This window comes from Meles meles, chromosome 7 (genome assembly GCF_922984935.1).
Source record: "Meles meles chromosome 7, mMelMel3.1 paternal haplotype, whole genome shotgun sequence".
NCBI lineage: Eukaryota > Metazoa > Chordata > Mammalia > Carnivora > Mustelidae > Meles > Meles meles.
The window spans coordinates 55,674,796-55,694,914 of NC_060072.1; the positions used below are offsets into that span (position 1 = coordinate 55,674,796).

The 20,119-nt window shown below is 44.2% G+C and overlaps 1 protein-coding gene across 4 annotated transcripts in view; it reads left to right on the forward strand.

The window, feature by feature from the left end:
* Nucleotides 1-20,119, forward strand: part of ETV6 (ETS variant transcription factor 6) — a 233,283-nt gene that overhangs the window by 175,909 nt on the left and 37,255 nt on the right. For 3 of the 4 annotated variants that reach the window (XM_046011134.1, XM_046011135.1, XM_046011133.1), the window contains 2 exons: nt 7,188-7,352; nt 19,613-19,747. In XM_046011134.1, the coding sequence (XP_045867090.1) occupies nt 7,188-7,352; nt 19,613-19,747 (300 nt within the window). The remainder of the gene's footprint in view (nt 1-7,187; nt 7,353-19,612; nt 19,748-20,119) is intronic. The other variant, XM_046011136.1, reaches the window with a different exon arrangement.

The following is a 20,119-nucleotide window of genomic DNA, read 5'->3' on the forward strand; positions in this document are numbered from 1 at the left end:
AGTTCCTTGAGGAAACAAGGAATGTCGTGGGTGGTTTAAGAATAAGGATGGCATCGGCGCGCCTGGGTGGCTCAGTCGGTTAAGCATCTGACTCTTGGCTTCAGCTCAGGTTGTGATCTTAGGGTTGTGGGACTGAACCCCGCAGCGGGCACAGTGCTCAGCGGGGAGCCTGCTTGAGATTCTCTCTCTCCCTTTGTCCCTCCCCTCTATTCTCTCTCCCTTACTCTCTCTCAAATAAATAAATAAATCTTAAAAAACAACAACAACAACAACAATAAGCACAGTATCAGCACGCTGATTGGGGCGGATGGAGTGACATTGACAAGAGGCAAAGAGAAAACCAAACTGTTTGACTTCTCTCTTTCTTCTTTCTCTCCCATCAAGGAGGATGATTGTCAGACTGAAACGAGAATGGCAAACACTGACATAAGGGAATTAAAGCCCAAGATGGGAGAATTGATGTAAAAGTGAATCTAAGTTGTTCTAAATAAATTCAAGACTCTTGGCCCAGACAAATAACATAGGAGAATGCAGGGCTTACGAGGCCGAGCTCACTGCAGGCCACTACGGTGACCCCTGAGGGTTGTAGGAAACTGAAGAGGTACCAAAAGAAAGAATCTGAGCCACTGCTCACCTGATCATTCAGAACCGAAACGGAAAAGAAGGTATAGTTGCCGACTAAAAACAGCTAGCAGGGTCTGACTTCCAGATGAAATTCAGGACAGATTTTGAAACATGCATGTTGTGAGCACTTAAGAAAAAGTTGTCCGTTCAGAGCCAAGCACCCGTGCCTTCTCTCCCCCCTCTAGCCTCTCCAGTGAGGCTGCAGTTACATATTTATGGACACGAAGAAAGCATTTAATTGAATTTTAGATGGTGTCTATTTGGCGGAGCTGGCAGAATGTAATCCAGCTACCAGAGTGTGTACATGGGTTGATCATTGAACACTTGTGCCTGAAAGGAGCCAATAACTTGATGAGTGTCTGTCTGCAAGGAGGTGGCTGGTAGGTCCCCAGAGTGCTCCCATCCCAGCCCACACCTCCTCAGCATTTTGTCAGGAACCTGTTGAGGTGAGACACATATCAAAGCTGCAGATGACATGAAGCTGTGAAGTGTGGTTGTTACTGAAATAGAACGAAGTCTGGAGAGACTGCAGCATGCTGGAATGATGGTACAAGTAGCAAGACAAAATCTAATATTGATGGACGTGCATTCATACAGTTGGGTTCCAAACAGCAGCTATGTATGTGCCGGGAAGGACGAACAAAAATGAGAACAGTAGTTCAGAGTAGCTAGTATGTATTAGATGCTTGCTGTATTCCACACAGCGTCCTATGTGTTTCGTATTATCATCATTTGTATAATCTTATTCTCTACTAACTTTGTGGCCTCTTCACATTTGATAAGCACATTGTCCATGATTCAGTGGTACCTACTCACAGGTTGGAATTTGTCCCCATTTTTCAGTTGAGGCAAGTGAGAGACAGAGAGGTTGAGTAACTTGTCTGAGCTCACACAGCTGGGAGCTAGTGCTCTGGTTCTTAGTGCCTGCCTGCATATCCGCTGTGGAAATTCACGCAACCACTGAAACTGTTCTCTGGCTCTTTTTTAAGTCAGGACTTTAATTTGATGTCCTGCCAAAATACCAGATAAGCTTAGACAGAGAGGTAGGTGGTTAATAATATACAGACAGCTGGCTTGTCCGTTTCCTGGCTGTGTGACTTTGGCCAAGTCAGTTCAGTTCCCTGAGCCCCAGTTTTCTCCTTTGTAGATGGGGATAGTGATTGTTTCTATCGTACATTATTGCTGTCAGGATTCAGTGAGTTCTGTACAGAGAGCACTGGGACCAGTGCCTGGACACAGTAAGCTCTTGTAAGGATTTGCTGTGGTTATGGGACCATGGAGACAGACCATGTGAGTTTGGATCCTAGCGCCACCATGTCCGGTGATGTGTGCCGCATTTTTTGCTCATCTATAACGTGAGAATAAGAATCTTTGTAGAAAATATTCAGGCTAAGTGCCCAACAACTGGTAGCTACTGTTATCAATAGAAGCATATCGCCTGGGGGAAGAGGGTTCTGGTCCAACTCCTGGAACTATGTTTAAGAGAGAGAGCTAAATCTGCTGTGTGGAGGAGGTGGGCGGGTCGGAGAGGGTCTAAAAACTACAGCAGAGAGGTTATGTTTAGACCAGTTTAGGACATTTAATCTGAAGGCGAGATGACTAAGCAAGGAAGTGATAACTTTTTCTCATTCATGTCAAGGGTTACAGAAATTGTTCTGTGTCACTGAATCAAGTTATGACACAGCATGGAGAAGCTGGAAACGGAACCTGGGCCAGCTTCATCGTGGTTCAGCCTTTTAGTTTTTCCCGGTTTGATAAAGATGGGTGGCAGTTGGGCTAGATCCATCCCCAGGGTTCTCCTCTTTTACAGTTCTGTCCTATCAGCCACAGAATCAGCATCAAAATCCCGTTTACACAGAGAGTTTGGGACAAAGGGTGTTTTTGATGAATGCATTCTATAGCAAAAGAGCTTGAACTGAATTTCATTCAAACCAGTGCTATCGCCTCGTGACTCTGAGTCCCCTGTTTCCTCCTCTGTTAAACTGAAATGAGAACATGATAGATTTCACGGAGCTTTTGTGAGAATCACGTGAAGTCTTACATGTGAAAGCACCTAGTCAAAATGTCATGTTTATTATTGCCTGAGTCGGTTTAGAACTTTTTCAAGAACCCGTAATAGAAGAAAACACTCTTAAGCACCACACTCTACTTAAAATAACTTAATCTCTTTTCCGAGACTCAGAAGATCATTCAGGAAGTTTCAAAATCTCAGGGTCGTCATCGTGAGGAGGGAGCAGTTCGGTAGAAAAAAGGTCCTCGCTGTTTGTATTCTTTGGTTTTTCAGAGTTAGATGCCGTGGGAGGGTGTTGACTATGTTAACCCAGAAAGCAACAGAGATCACGTACTCTGAGCCCCTCATTTTACAGAGGAAGCCACTGAGCCAGAGAGAAACTGCCCCAAATCAGCTGTTAACTAATGGGAGCTGTGGAGGTTAAATCCAGGTTCCAGACGCCCCGTGCATTTTCTATCATTAGTCTAAATGTAACTCGGAGAGCTTGAAATCGGGCTAACAATGTGCTGATGAAAGTGGCTGCTCCTCTGACCATGGAATCGAAGAACTATTAGAAGGAAATTTAGGGCCTGGGTGTCATTAAAGAGTATGACACCATGAACTTCACTTGACCTACTTGGAAAAAAAAAATGCAGTAGAATTCTTGGGAATTTTCTACATCACATCAGTTCATTTCTTCTCTACAAAGTTCTTCTCAAATATGCTCTGAAATGAACTGACATTAAAAATGCAGGTCTTAGTATGGCTCTCCTGGGCTTATAATGTGCACGGGGAGTAGTGTGACCGAGGCACAGGAAAAGGGTCTCTCTCTTCCTTTTACTAATGATAAGTAACATCAGTATGATTCAGCTTTGTTGAGTTAACGTCGCAAGAGAAACCGTAAGGGCAGTTCTATGTGAGCATTCTCCTTCGTCTTGCCTGTGCGACTTCTGTTAGGTTAGCCGCAATGAGCCACGGCAAGTCTCAAGACCAGTGCCAGTGAGCCGTGAGTAGCCAGTGAGGGCAGCGCTTTATTCCTGGATGTGTTCAAAGCAGAGCGCCACCTACACCTCCCTCCTCTTCCCATTTATAAATCTACTTCTCCAGAGATATACAGATTTTTTTTTTGCTCTATTTTTAGGCTGTTGGTAACTGGAGAAGGCCTCCCAGGATCAAGGTCTGGGATGAGGAGGTTTCAGTTGACAGTCTTCTCTGAATCCCTAATAGATACTGAAAATCTATCTGAATTCTGGTGGGAAATGCGTGCCTGAGGGATAAGAGCACAGACTCTGAAACCAGACTGCCTGGGTTCGAATCTCAGCCCCTCTTGTTACCCTGGCTCTATAACCTTGGGCAAATCCCTTCAATACACTGAGCCAGAGTTCCCTGATCCAAACCCCTATCTCGTGGGATTGCTGTGAGCAATGCAGTTAAATGAACTTATATTTATAAAGTGCTTACAAGAGTGCTAGATGATAGATGTGCTTAATAATGACTATTAAGCAAATTAAATGGTCCTAATTAGACAGAGTTGCCTCTGGGTCCAAGGCTCTGTTCCATTTAGATGCTTGAACTCCCAGGCCTTAGAGCTATTAGGTTTGAGGGAAAGGGGCTTCTTTTTCCTCAGTCGTTCTAGTGAATTAAAGAGGAAACAGCAGTAGAACTTGACTTTGAACACCATAGTTTATCAAGCCTCTTTCCAGAAGCTCGGTGAATGTGTCTACCTTCTCTTTATGCTAAAGGAAGAGTAGTGACTCTGATCAGTGTCCTGGCAGGCCTTAAGGAGGTAGCTAGTTTTGTTGGGGTCACTTTTGTAAACCTGCTAGGATTGCCTTGGTATTCCCCGGGCTGACAGTGACTCGATGGGTCCCTTTTGCACACGGCCTAGAGCAGCACTCCGGTCGGTTCCCTGGGAGGGGGTTTCCACAGTGTTGGCTTCAGGGACTGGGCTGTGGGAGACATTAATGGGAAGTGAAAAGAGAAACTGTCGCCCTTCACCAGCAGGGCTGTTTGGAGTGTGTGACTCTTCTTGTATTTAGGGAAAAGATTACTCATGAGTATTTTTTTCCATAGAATATAAAGAACCTCAAATTACTACTTGTGTCCCCCACCCCCTTCTCACCCGCCTCCCTCCGGTTCAGTGAATCTCTGCAGACACTTCAGCATTTTACTCTCATTTCCCCTCCTGAGTGGGATTCGGTTCTGTATTTGCTCTGGCACTCACACTTCCAATAAGCTACCCCATCGTTTTTCCTGTTTCTGACTGAGCGTCTTCTGCTCTGTGGCCCACCTACGACCAGGCTCCTTCCTAGGCCAAGCTTCACTGGAACCTCACACTTGGCCCCCAGTATCTGGTTGTACCCAGGCTGTTTGTGTGAAGGAGAGGAAGGGGAACGTTCTGGTAACAAGTCACTAATCACTGCGCTGTTCCTGTTCAAAGGTGACACTGATGATAGGAAGTAAACATTCAGGATTTTTACCGGTTCAAAAGTTGAGATCTTGCAGAACCATCCTCAGGCCCACTCCCATTTCACTGCAATTCCAGATATGTTTTCAAGGTCATTGGAAAGAGTGGGGGCACCTTTTATATCCAAGGACCATTTGAATAGGCATTACTTTTTGGCACAGTTAAGAGTCAGAAACAAACCTTGAACTCGTTAGTGGCTGTCTTTTAGTCTCAAGATCATAGGGCAGGAGCACGCTACATGTTCTTATTTTATGATGCCACATTTTTTTTCTCATGTGAAACTATTAAACGTACAAAACAAGAAGAACTCTTAAATGCCCTTCTCTGATTAGCCCAGCGCCCATAGTTCTTTCTTGGTGCCCTACACGATAACCTGCTTTAGAAAGGACTTCCCCGGAGCCCAAGGAAGCCAGCTGCCATTCTTCAAAACTAGACTTTGCAGGGGAGCAGCCACCTGGAAGACAGAGCCAATAGTCATGCCCAGAGGCCCTGGACCTTCTCCAGGGGATCTGAGCTGTTCGTTCCCTTGTCCACCAGGGAGGAAAAGCAGCCCATCCAAGTAGACCAGACAGTTCTCTGTGATGTGTAAGGATGAAAAGGTGACTCTTTCCAGGATCCAGCTGAAGGGCTCTTTGATAGCACACTTGAGTCTCCTTAGCAAGTTTAAGTAACTTACTGGAGAGACTGAATCTCCTCCTAGCAAACCCTGATTCCATTGTACTTGAACTATTAACTCATGCAATACAGTTTTAAAGAATGAAGCTCTGTTGAGCTTCTAGCTTCTTCCAACCCGTCTGCTATCATTTGGTCTCAGGACTGCTTTCAGTTCTTAAGAATTATTGAAGACCCCAAAGAGCTTCACTCATATGGATTTTACCTATCTATATTTACCATATTGGAAATTAAAACTGAGAATTTAAAAAATTCTTACTGAAAATAGTAAGTTAAGCTTATATTAGCAATAAGTATATATTTATGAATATATCTTCCAGAACAAAAAAAAATTAGTGAGAAAAGTGGCATTATGTTACATTTTTGCAAGTCTCTTTAATGTCTGGCATCATAGAAAATGGCTGGATTCTCATGTCTACTGCAATATCACATGTCATATAGCTTCTAGAAAATACCACTATATACTCATGAATGAATGAGAGTGGGAAAAGGTCAGTAACCTCTTAATATTGTCATGAAAAGAGTTTTGACTTCATAGACACCCTGAAAAGGTCTTGGGAACCCTGAGGGGTCCCCAGATCACACTTTGAGAACCACTGTTCTGAAACACTTGAATGATATATCAAAGATTTCTCATAACAGCAAAATGAAATAAAAATATAGACTCACGGGCATCCAGAAAGATCCAGCCCGAGCTACCCTCTTAACCTAAGCTGCAGCCCTCCCTTTGGCCCACTTCTGGTCCTACTCAGAGTCCAAGTACCACCCCCGCCAGGAAGTTCTAACATCAAAAAAGTAGAATGAAAAGGCAAAAGACCTTTCATCCTCACTTTGCCCTCTCATTCCCAGAGGCTAGCCTGATAGTTTCCCAGAGGCTAAGTGAATTGTTCTTCCTGGAAGAAGCTTCAGGGAACACTTCATTATTTGGCAGCTCTCGAAGGTCAAGCCGAGCTCTGGAACATTCTCACTTCAAAAGGACAGTGGGTGACAATCAGCTCAACTGTGATGCTAAGGTCCCCTCCAAAGCACATTGACATCTGTCATGACTCTGAGTCCCGTGGGTGTTTCAGGCCACTGAAGAGCCTCAGCTTTAGGGCATCCATGGGATCAAGACAGCCTCAGGGGCTGGACAAGGAAGGACCTGGCACCAAGACCTAGGGTCCATTAAAGATATAAAAAAGGATTTGTCTTATTTTGCTTCTAAATAAATAGTTAATTGGATACCACAGTTTGGTACTTATAAATCTTGAGCTTTAACTTGGGATTCAGAGTTGAACATAAAGGCTCTTCAGACATGGACCCTCAATTTTATTAACCATTCAGAAAACTTTTCCCTTTATTCCAACTGTCTAACTGACAAGACCTTCTCCTCTCTCTCTCTCTCTCTCTCTCTCTCTGTGTCTCCCTCTCTCTGCCTTGCTCTCTCTCCAACAGGCTTGCAGCCAATTTACTGGAGCAGGGATGACGTAGCCCAGTGGCTCAAGTGGGCTGAAAATGAGTTTTCTTTAAGGCCAATTGACAGCAACACATTTGAAATGAATGGCAAAGCTCTCCTGCTGCTGACCAAAGAGGACTTTCGCTATCGATCTCCTCATTCAGGTGAGAGTCTGGACCCCTGACACGTTCTCAGCGGGGACACTCTGTTAGCCATTGGTTGGTCTTTGCTACCACTCACCGTGCCCAAGAAATCCCCACAGTAGGCCACCAGGAACACAAAGACAATGACCTCAGCTTAAGAGAGGAAAGAGCCTGCTGATGTAAGTCAGTCTGAGGGGGAAAGAGGAAGAACTTCCAAATCAAGGGGAGAATTTGAAGGTTGGGAGAAGAAATCTACTTAGGACCTACAGACACAGGGACCTAAGGGATCTGGTTGTGGCCACCAAATCAAGAAGAAAATGCATTCCAGCCCTCTCGCTCTGTGTTGCTTCTGATTCTGAAATGTTTGAAAGAGGCGCTTAGGAGTGAGTTTGGGTGGTGAGCTGCTCAGTGAAAACCAAAGACAGAAGAGGAAGGGGCGTGAGCCCTGCTAAGGTAAATGGAGTGGGAAGAAGAAACATGAGGGAACAGGAGGTCAGGATGGGGGAGGAGGTGGAGATCCTAGGAGCTACAGCAAGCTTAGAAATAAACTCAAAGGGCTTCAGGTGACACCCTTTGAAGTACTGAATTGTGTGAAGTGTTGCATCTTGTAGCCTATAGAAATCCTGCAGAGCGCACATGGAAGACTCCTCAGGCTCATCTAACTAGGCAGTTTTGTCAAAATAAGGGCCTCTAAGACTCCATGGGAAGATTCGATTCAGTGAAGAGCTTTTGTACCTGCAAAGTATATTGCTGACCTAGGTAAGACTTCAAATATACTTTCTAATTTCATTTCTTAAACATTAGGATATTTAGAAGATAGTTATTTGGGAACTGCATACGTGAAAGTGGACCTTTGGTCTGGGATTTGCGCCCCTCGAGGGGCTAGTTCTTCAAGTACCAACAGACCCTCCTTCTCCGAGTCTCATTGTGGCCCATTTTGATGTAACTTGTCAGGCAGAGACTCTCTTTGTCTTGACAAAGGGCAAAGATCCTGCATGAGGTCCTGGCATAGATCCAACGACGTTCAACCCTTATTTACTCCTGGAGGCCTGCCAGAGGTTAATAAACTAACCGTCACGAGGAAACATCGCCATCACAGGGGGTGAGATAAGGATACAGAACAGTATCTCCCCCGCTTTTCCCAATTGCCGCAGACCGTTGATATGAGGAAATGATAAAGGGAAGTTTCCCCCAGAAGTAGAGATGTTACTGAAACTTCAAAGTTTATTATCTCTGAAAAACAGATCATTTTTGAGGTTCTGCCAGGGAATGGAGGAAAATATACCTGAAACATTTTGTCTCAAATCATTGATTCTTTCTGTCGTCTCAGAATAAGAAAACTAGAACGACCATAGACATAAATAAAACTAACCTCAAAGGAAACGAAATAGTTCCTTTTAATTTAAAGCAAAAATACTTACTTTGTCTGTTCTCATGAAAACACAAAGGTATACTTAAAGGGGCAAAGTCACCTCTCTGGAGGAAAGAATCTCTTAACTCTCTAGTGTGTTCCAGAGAAACCATTCATGTAAGGCAAACAAGGGAAGACACAGTGATGGGTTTTGATGGGATTTGACTTAGCCATTCACCTGGCTTTCCTCTATGAGTCTGTAAGTCTCCCCACCTTCCCCACATGTCAGGTACTCCTTTTTGTTGCTGATTTATTTTTTTCTCTAGTGACCTCTGTCCACTTTAGAAACCAGATTCTCTCCGCTCAAAGCTGGAAGCAAAGATGGGCAGTAGCCTCCCAGTCATCTCTTGCCATTTTGTCAGGTCTCTGCCAGAGTGGGCCATGTGGAAGGTGGACAGGATCCTGCGGTCCAGTTAGAGAGAGAGGATTACGTTGAACCTAAAGGTAAAAGGAAGCTGTAGAGGGAAGAGAGGTCAGGTTAGGATGGGGCTTATAAAAGAAGGAATGAGTTGATGTGGTGTCGGAAAGATGGGTGGAACTGAGGAGGTCAGGGGAAGAACATTCCAGGTCACTGGAACAGCATTACCTAATGTATTTGGATGATGGTGAAGTAGTCCATCTGATGAAGGGAAGAGGCAGAAGGCGGGAGGCCAGATGAAGTCAGTGTGCTAGGCTGGTCATGGGGTGCTTAGACCCCAGTTAAGGGGCAGCAGAAATTCACTTGGTGAGTATGCACTGAGCAACTCCATGCTCTAGGTATGGAAGTATGGACTAAGGAGGTTCAGGGATAGCAGAGGTGATTTCTGGCTGGCTTGTCAAACAAAATCTTCAGGGTGTGGTGGTGGAGCCAGACTTTGAAAGCCTGGAAAGGCAACTGAAGGCAAAGGTAAGTAAAGGTGTTAAAGAAGAACTGTATCAATTGGTGTAGAGATGGAGTTCAGAGATAAGGCCATGCAAACTCGATCCTCTGTTTGAAACACTGTGCATCATCACTCATCACCCCTGCCCAGCTTGTCTGATTGCCGTTGCATATTTGACGTTCTGCTGACCTTTTCCAGGAAAGCTTTCCCTGATTCAATCCCTGCTTCCCTGACTGCCCTCTGCCTTCCTCTCCTCCACCTCTTCCCACCCCAGCCTGGGATAGGTGCTGTTCTTCTTTTATCACAGAGCGTACCCTAATTCTGGCATGGCTCCTGACACACACACATACACACACACACACACACACACACACCCCATGTTATATGTGATTGCTTTCTGTTCGGCGTCCCTCTCCTAGAGTAGGAAGTTCATTTGGGCAAGGGCTGTGTCTTGTTAAGCTGACTTGCCTCCAACATTTAGCACAGTGCATGGCATCCAGTTGGCGCTCAACAAATATTGATTGAATGATGACCCAACACATGACTCCACTGAAGCCCAAGTCAAGAAGTTTTAACTTTATTTTGCAGGTAGTAGGAAACCACTAGAAGGTTTTGATCAGGGGAATAAGAGAATTGGAGCTCTCCCTTTGGAGCAGACCTTGGCCATCGGTGCATGGGGTGGACGTAGGGTCCCTAAACACAGGAGACCTAGTTAGAAAGTTCTTGCGACAGTCCTAATTTGGAGACACTGAAATCTAGAACAAGATCAATGAGAGTAAAATAATAGGACTTTAGGCCCAGAATGGTGAGCTAAGATGAGGAGCTCATGTGTAGGAAGGGCTAAGACTCATTTTGGCCAAGGGATGCTATGGCATCCAAAAAGACATGCTCTGTTCTGCAGTTGGAATTCTGAGACCAGAGCCAGGCCAGAGTGGAGAACAGTAGATGGGAGCATTATTCCCATTACATTGAGCTGGGAGTAAGAGAAATGTATTCTGTAGGTGATTTAATTAAGGCATTGACCAGAAAGCCATGGACAGAATTTCAAGGTGATACCTGCCAGTGGTGACTGCAAGAAAACTTACCATAGAACAGAGGGTTGCTGTCAGAGGGTTTGGAAACAGAGCCAAGAAAGAGTTAAGAAGACCGTCTCGTGATGGGGCCACATAGCAGGGTAATGAAGGCATGATCTACCTGCTGGCCTTCTCCTTAGGTACAGACAAGGTATAGATAGAAAATCTTTTTTAGCTCTCAGATGCACACTTGCCACTATTTTTCCTGACGTGGGCTTTCTGGTTTAGCATTTGATTTCATAGACGTCCCGAGGCCCAGGTTCTCTACATGGCTCCTCCACAGGTCACAATACTTTATTGGCCCGAATCTTCCTCTTCCATAAAATGAAATTTCTACCATATGGATCCTGAGCTTCCTTCTACTCTTAACAGTTCAGCCCAGCTTCAAGCATGAAACAGTGTTCAGCTTCTGTGCAACAGCACAACCTCCTAACCCATAGGCAATGAATAAATACTTTGATCTCCTTCAACCTCTATGCCCTGTAAAACTTATACTTCACCCAGTTTTTTCTGTCTTTCTTGGAATCTTTTTTACTGCCCAAGATGAATCAGCAGCAGCTTCGCGCTAGTCATGGGGCTGCTGAAATAAAACAAAAGTATCTGGTTGCCCCGTCACTGTGAATGGATGTTTATAGCTTCCTCCCAGCCTTGTTTCCTGCCTGGCCTCACCCAGAATTATGCTCTCTGTATATGGAAATAACATTCTCCTCAACATAACTCATTTCAAATGTAGAGAGGAAGGAATGGGACCCAGTGAATTATAATTACCTGAAACGTTAATATGTCTTAGGTCCAAATATGGTAGCCTCTCTGAACTCCACATTCTTTGGCCAGTTTGACAAACTGCACTTATCTCATCCATTTCCAGGACATAAGTTCTCCATTTTCAACTCTATAATAAAGCAGGGAACATGCAGAATGTGCTTTAAGTAATTATATTATCTCCAAACTGAAGATTTTAAGGCTGAAGATAAATGGGATATTTTCTTTGGAATATCCTCCCTGTTAAAAGATGTGAGATGGTGAATTCATAACATTTGCAAAGCTAAAGGATAAACGTAAAGTACCTGTAACTTTATAAAATTTTACATGTGCAGGATAATTTTACCTACTCTTCGAGCTACTAAACAGTTAATACCTTAAATGGCCTGGGATGATTTCAATTCAAAGGGGTATTTGATTATTTGACTACTTTGAAACTTGAGAAACAACACATGAATAAGAAGGAACAGACAAATTAGTGTTGATATTAACTATTACTTAGAGTTATCCATTATAAGACATCAAGGTGGAATGGATTTATGTGTGCATTTTTTATGAGAACAACAGCAACAAAACCCACAAGTTATCTTAATTTAATTCATATTAGACTATCTGTTGTTGCCAAAACATGGGAAATAAGCCTATTTTCAAAGTTCCTTCAGTTCAATTCAGCAAAAAATGTATGATGGGTTTACTAAGTAAATCAGTCGTTTAACATGCCAGAATGTAATTCTGCGAATTATTTCTTCCCTCTCCAACGCACCAAAATCTTTGTTTTTGGAAATATGCTTTGCTTGTGACCTTCAAATACACCGAAATTTTCTTTCAAGGTTGAGTGAAAAATACTGATCTTTATCTTGTTAAAGTTCCTCCTTGGACCAACTTGCTTTTTCATTTCTATTAAGCAGTGGTAGGTGCACTTGCTGGGTTGAATGGCTGGGTCAACAGGCTATTTTAGAATCAAGGTGCAGAATCTGAGGGGATGGGTCACAGAGGAGTGTGGGAGTTGCAGCAGACATGACCCTTGGTTGAGATACCCAGCCTTGACTCTTTCTTCTCCATCGGTCTGTGAATGGAGCAAAAAAAAAAAAAAAAGAAAGAAAAAAGTGTACACACATCAGAGAAATGCTTAGATAGGTCAGTTACAGAAAGTCATTTAATTTCTTAGCACTTCGCTTTTCGCATTTGTGAAACGGTGGTGATGACCAACCCCTCTGCCGTAGGGCGTGATATTATAACGTGTGAAACATAACACCACTTCCTTTAATATGGTGCATGCTTATTTTACAATATTCCTATTTCCTCACAGGCTTATTGTTTTGTTTCTCTATAGTGTCTCTTTATGTTCCGTATCCAGCTAAAGGCAGTTGTCCTATGGTATCTCTTTCCTAACTGGTTTATTCTTGTCTTAAAGACAATATTCAGATTTTCCCACAACCAGCTCCCTTTTTCTCAGGATCTCTGTGTCTCAGACACAGATATCAAGCTAAATCCCAGATACTTACTCCCAAGTAAAAGACTAGCTTATGTTTGTGGTTACAGAGGCACTCTGTATTTAACAAAAAGGCCTGTCATTTCATCAGCCTGCAAAAATGAATTGAATGGAATTTCCAGAAAATAAGGTTGAACAGAGATGGAAAACCAAGCATTTGCCCAATGGGAGGAGCCTGTCATGGCCACCAGCAGGACCTCCCTGGGCCAGTGCCTGCCTTGACATTCTCACTGCTGAATTTATTGGAAGGACCCGAGACCTTGGACTTCATCCTGACCATCTACCATGGGATGAAAGGACCCAGCAGAAACAATATGATGACAAATCTGAAATGTATCTCTCCCACCCTTGCACTGTTTTTTGTTGTTGTTTTTTTTTTTAACGATTTGGTCAAAAGGAAACTAAAATCTGAATAAAAACAGAAGAGAGAGAGAAAAGAGAAGAGTGTGCAAATTTAAGAATGTGTTACTTCAGATAATCTTCACATGAGGTTATGTGCACAGTAAGTCATCACCTGAGAAATGCAAATATTAAGAATGTTAAAATTCTGCTTTCATCCTACTGAACTTGAGAAGTTAAACATTGTGAAACCCCAGGGGAGGGGCCCCGGGTAGCCCTGTAGGTGATGCCGTGCATAGGTCCAGCCTTTGACAGAACAGGGAATGCATAAGAACTTTAAAAGTGATCAGACTCTCTCACTGATAATACCATTTGAAGAAAGTATCCCAAGGACATCATCTAATGGCGGGGGTAGGGTGGGGAGAGATGCCCTTAGCAATCCTATTTGTAATTGTAAAAACTGGAAATGCCCAAGCCACCCACACTGCTAAAGAATCTTGGAGAATATACTGTGGCTTGATGACACAATTCATCGAGCCACTTATTATTTCTCCACTAGGTTATACGGGGCCTTGCAGATCATGTTCAGGACCCTAAAGGTTATTGTATAGACAGGTAGAGTGTTTTAAGCAGAGATTGGCACAACAAAGGGCAAAGGTGAAGAGTGGTTGTGGGCAGTTGACTTGGTTGGCGTTCAAAAGCAATGATGGTGACCTGAAGTAAGATGGGATCAGCAGGAAGAAAGGGATGATGCCAGGAGCATATAGAAGGCAGAGTCTGAGAGTCTTGGTGACTGATTAGATGTTAGATGAGAGAAATAGAGTTAAGTAAACATGACTCCTGAGTTTCTGGCCTAAACAACTGGGCATTCACTGTACTAGGAAACACCATGTGGGTTGTAAAGACTTTCACATTCGACACATTAACCGTGTGGTATCTGTAGGTCATGCAAGAGGGAAGTATCTAGGAGATAACTGAAGGTTCTGGAGTTGAGAAGAAATGCCTGGCTTGAGTAGATTTGGCATGGATGGGCTGACGGGGGCCATGGGAGTAGATGAGATTACCAGAGAGAAATACTAGTGGGAGACCAGGAACCTTACTGTTACAGGGCTGGAGGAGGTTGAAAGAAAACCAGGAGGGATAGGAATGTCCCAAGCTGTGGAGTGTTCTAGAAGGAGGCTGATAGTGAACACTACTGATGAACGTTGCTGAAAAGCAGAGTCCCCAAGTACTGACCATTGCCCTCTGATTTGACCACGAGAAAGTCAGCAGTAGAAGCAGAGGGAAGTGGCAAAAATAGAGTTGGACAGCTCCTCGGCCAAGCTTGGCTGTGCTGGTACCAGAGAACCAGGAGCAGTACCTGGAGGGAAAGATGGGGACAAGGGATGTGTGTGTGTGTGTGTGTATGTGCAGAAAACAGGAAAAGCTGGACACTGTTTAAATGCCAGAGGGAAGAATCCCATAGAAAGAGGTTGAAGATACAACTGTGAACTAGGAGAGAGAGAGACTGAGCTAGAAATGTCTTATGTGAAATGATGTCAACCGGGAAAACACTTTTTCAATACATATGAATGTGACTTCATGAAACTTGTATAGGCGCTTTAAATACAAAAGTGTTGAAGCAAAGCAAATGGTTTCCAGATTTTTTGAGACACGTCTGTGAATAATTACCAGATCACAAGGGGTGCCATCTATTGAGCCCACATTATCGCAGACGTGGGGCTGGTGCTTGTTCATATCATCTCACTTGATCTTCATATCAGCCCTGCCAAGTCTGTGCTATTATTCTCGGTTGAGACAAAAGAATGTTTCACTAAGCCTGGAGTTAAGCCTCACAGAGAAAGAGTATTTGCCTGAGGGCTTGCAGCTGACAAACAGAGGACCCAGGGGGACCTGGGACCTCTTGCCCCAGAGCCCGGGCTCTTTCCTCAGAAGGAAAGAAACCTTAACCCCACCACCCCCTCCAAACAGCATCTGTCTGTTCTCAGTCTTGAGAGACACCAGGAACATTGATAAGACAACTTGTGGCAGGTTTGTTCAGTCTCGTAACTATCCGATGGAAACAGATCACAAATAAAATAATAGAATTTCTTATTCCCAGAGTGGATGCCTGGCTTTTCACGTCAAGATCACCACTACAGAGTTACATATGTGTTTAGTCAGTGGGTTTCTGTGTTGTAGACGTGCGTGTTCTTCTGTGTGCATGTGCATGTGTGTGTGTGTGTGTGTGTGTGTGTGCACGCACCTGGGGAGATAGCTAGGTTTTATGGGGCCTGAAGCTTATAATTTGGGGGATATGGATGGTTTTAGGGCTCTTCCCAGGAGCCTATGCGGGTGAAAGCCCTGCAACTCACTAGCTTCCTGGGAGCCCCCGCTCCGTACATACATGTGTGAACATGAATCATGCCTGTGTGCATAAAGATACCGAGAGAAACCAACAATAGGTCTTGTCCCTTAAACAGGAGCCTTGGTTCCCTTGCACCTTTTGCAGTTAGCAGTAGGTATTGTTTTTCTGGGAAGACAGAAGATTTATCACGAATCAAATGGGCCAAGAATGTTTTGACAAATGCCTTTTGAATTCAAGCCAGTGGTCATCAGCTAAGTTAGATATACAGTGTTAGGGCTCATGCTCTTTATTTTCAGCAAGCAAATAAATGTAACTTATTTTTTAATCTCTTTTTATTCCAGAGATCTTTTTGTTAATACTACTTTTTAGATGTGCTCTTCCATGTACGTATGAACATTTTTCAAGTGTACCCAGAGAACCGACTGGGGGCTGGAGGGAATAGGAGGCAGTAGAGATGGGAGAGGATGGGGGAGGGGGCACATCTTTATTTATTTAGAAAACTGTTGTAGACGAGACACATGCTCTTTGTTGTCCCAGAGCCAAGACTAGGAACTGAGGTACACGAGTTTGCAGGGGAGGCCAAGTTCCAACTCAACAGAAGAACTTTCTATCAACTAGAGCTGTCCAAAAATGGTTTGCTTGTGTTTGTGGCCGGCTGCCCATCCCTGGAAGTACTCAGCCAAAGCTACTTCTTGGCAAGGGAAGGGGAGGCAGGGGACTTCTATGGAACACAAGTTCAAGTCGATCTAAGTAACCTCTAGAATCCTTTCTAAGATTCCAAGCTATTACCAAGCACACACTATTACTGCCAACCATACATACCCCGGCTGTGCACCGTAAGTTGGTTTCTCCCCCATAGTACTGATGTCTTTGTAAGCCAACCACATTCCCCAACTGAGCCCCTGGTTGCTGAGGAAACATATGTCGGTGAATGGACTGATCCATCTATGGCCATCATTTACAGTCTTCAGATTCAATTTTTTCCTGGCTTGGAACGTGGGACCTTTTGCCCATGCTCACACCCATTAGCCAGCCATCCCAGGTAGCACTTACAAATGTTATCTCACTAGTTCTCATCCCGGGTTTATGGTTTAGGTAAGAAACTGGCAGAATTCCATTTGATTCACCACCACCCCCCCCCCCCCCCCGCTTTCTCTTGCACACTGAGATGTGAACCTTGTCTGCCTGGCTCCCTTTGCCAGCTTTGGGATGAGAGGCAGAAGAGAGCCAGCACTGGAGAGTCTGGGCTGGGGCGCCTGTCAGCCCCTCTGTGGGCCTGCCCACCAGGCCCAGGGGAAGAGTTCAGCGGGAGGGGTCTAGAGAAGCCAAGATGGGTAGATGGCCTCGATTAACCTTTGACCTTTCTGCAGGGGGAACAGAACAATGACCATGACCCAGACACTCCTCTTTGTTCTCCCTTAGAGACTGCCTTAAGGGTCTATAGGTCTGTCCTACATGCTGTTATAATATCAATAAGAACAGTGATGGTGGCGGGGAGAGCAGAGGTCACAAAAACAGTTCCTGTTTGCTGAGTTCTTGCTGATTGCTAAGCCCCATGATGAACTCATCCCTTCCTCACACGAATTCTATGACGTAGATGCTGTTAACATGGCCGTTTTGTGGACCAAGGAACTGAGGCCTACAGAGGGCAAAGGACATGCCTAAGACCCTAGTCTGACTCCAGAGCCTAGACTCTTCCCCATTCTGCTCTGTGGCCTCGCTTTCTGTATGTGCTTAGAGAACTGGAAACACAAAACAGAAGTGACCTGCCTGGACTTGACTCAGCAAACAGCGGAGCTTCCGGAGTCCCAGGAGCGACCCCTGAGGAGAGGGTGGTGTGTAACACGTGCAGCACGCAGGCCTGCTCTGGGGGCTTCGCCACACTCCCTCGTTGAACCCACACAGCAGACTTGGAAGGTAGATGGCCTTTGTATTTCACAGGGAGGTTAGGGACATGTTCAAGGTCACCAGGCCCAGAGGGGCAGGACGGCCTACATCTGCAAGTCTGTGCCTTCCCAACATCAGCCTGCCTCTCTGAGCGAGCAAAGTTGAACACCCTCACAGACACTAAATTTATATTTCCTGGCCTCCTCTTCCAAAATGGATGCACTAATTACTGGCCATTTTTTTTAGTAATACTAATCATCAGGAACACATTTTTCAGTGTTGCGTTTTCTCTTTCCGCGTACTACCGAAATAAAGCATTGCTCAAACCCACAGGATAAAACCCAGCGGGTGTGAGGCCATGTAAATTAAGGAAAGTTCAGGAAGACATTACACTACACCAAAAGAAACAAAGTGTTGATTAGGGACTTATTTTTGTAAGCGATTAAAATATGAATCATTAAAATAGGACTGTATTTCAGGCTCTGTATCCTCCTCTCATCAGAGACGACATTACCATGACTACTAGGTTCAGATTAGAAGTGCTCCAAGCTTTCCCAGCTCAAAAAATCCACTCGTGTGTGCCACGGTTCTACCTTCCCTAGAACATTCTTCCGAGTCTGGAGCGGAACCCCTCTGCATCCTCTCGCCCATGTCATCATCAGGAAATGCCCAAATGACATGCTTGCCTTCAGCTCTTTAAAGTCTTTTGCTTTATTGAATCCTAATAGTAAATAGTGTCACTAAGTCATACTTAATACCACCCAAACTCGAAGGTGGAGGAAGGAACGAAGTCAAAACAAAGACACCACGGCACCTCGGAGAATCACTTAGAACAGAACATCCTTGAACTTTATTTGGTACAAGTGGTCTGCAGAAAGAAAGAAATTAATATGGAGCGTTTCTCAGGTTCAGACAGAATTTAAAAGAAAAAAATAATTTAGCAATAGCCCAAAATATGCAGTTAAATTGTTAATTAAAGTATCTGTTAAAAATGGCTAAAATTAGAGACAAAAGCCCATTATTTGGTACAATTGCTGATTGCATATCTGTATGTGGAAGGGCGTAGGGTCAGTCAGAAAAGCCTGTGGTATTTTAAAGATTAGTCACCCACCTGCATTTTTGAACTTGGACCTAAGCCAGAGGGGTGGGACAAGACCATGGCAGGTTTGGGGGGACTTTTTTGTGGTTTGGGCCTTTTTTTTTTTTTTTTTTTTCTAATTAAATACTCAGTGGACACTTTAAATACCAAATATATCAGAACAGAGGGCCCTAGCTCGGACCAGCCCCTACCAACCTCCTCAAGGGGCTGACATCTAGAGATGATTTTCTGGAGACTGTAGAGCCTTGGAACAATGCCTGTGTGTATTTTTAAAGGAGGTAAGCATCCCAGAATGTGCCAGTTCTTTAGAGGGTATCTTCAATAGTTAGCTCCTCTGACTGGACTTGTGCCTTTTTTGGGTCCTCATTCTCTTCCTGCCTGGGATTAGGGTGGGTTCGAAAGGCAATTTTTTTTTTTTTCTGTTGAAAGAGCTCTCTGAAGAACATATGAATTGCCAGTGAACATTAAAAATTTTCATACTAATGACTGCATAATCCTTCTTTAGTTAATCTGAAATGCAAGCAAAGATTGAAAAGAATATTTTTCACAAGAATAATAGCAATAAATTGGAACCATTGAAATGTCCAGTAAAGTCTGGTGCATCCTCGTGATGGGCCCTCATTTTGTAGCTAGTGGAGTAGTTCAGTAATGTGGAGGTAAAAAGAGACACAAAACTAGGACAAGCCTCATTCTAACTCCAAAACCATAGATGGTGGGAATAGGACTTTTTTCTCTTAGCGATAGGATCATAGGTGATTTTTGTTTTCTTTCTGTTTTTTGGCACTTCTAAAACTTTTTTCATATATTACTTGCACAGTTTCAAAAGTCCAGTGGAAAAAACAATCACATGGTTCCAACCCTCTGAGTGTCCCCTGTGTGCTCAGGGGGGTGGGTAGCACACAGACCTGGTTCTCCATATGTCTTCAGTCCAGCACCACCCAGAGAGTCGAAGCTCAGTCTGTTCACTGAAATAGTCCCATTGCTCTAATTCTCTTTCCTTTTTCTTCCCAGGTGACGTGCTCTATGAACTCCTTCAGCATATTCTGAAGCAGAGAAAACCTCGCATTCTTTTCTCACCGTTCTTCCATCCTGGAAACTCTATACACACACAGCCGGAAGTCATCCTGCATCAAAACCATGAAGAAGGTACCAGAGGAGGCTTTCCTTTCCTTGCGCGAGGTTTAGACAATCCAAGGGATATCGTTGTTTATTTGATGTTGTTCTTATTCACGTGATTCATTTGTCCTTAAACCCACATGTGTTGAGTGCTCGCTATATAGAAGACACCGAGGGAAACGCCGAGATGGAAGAGAGGGAATCTTGGTTCTCTGCTTGTCCTAAAGAAATGAGCTACAAGGATGAGTATCCGAGCATAGCTGTAAGAGTCAGTGGGAGGGAAAATTAGCTCCCGGCCCAAGCATCAGGGTCAGCCTCGTGAAGCAGGCGGTTCTGGAGACTTCCTTGCTGGCCCAGCAGAGTTCTGGTAAGCAAGGATGAAGTGGGGAGCCCTCCAAGCCG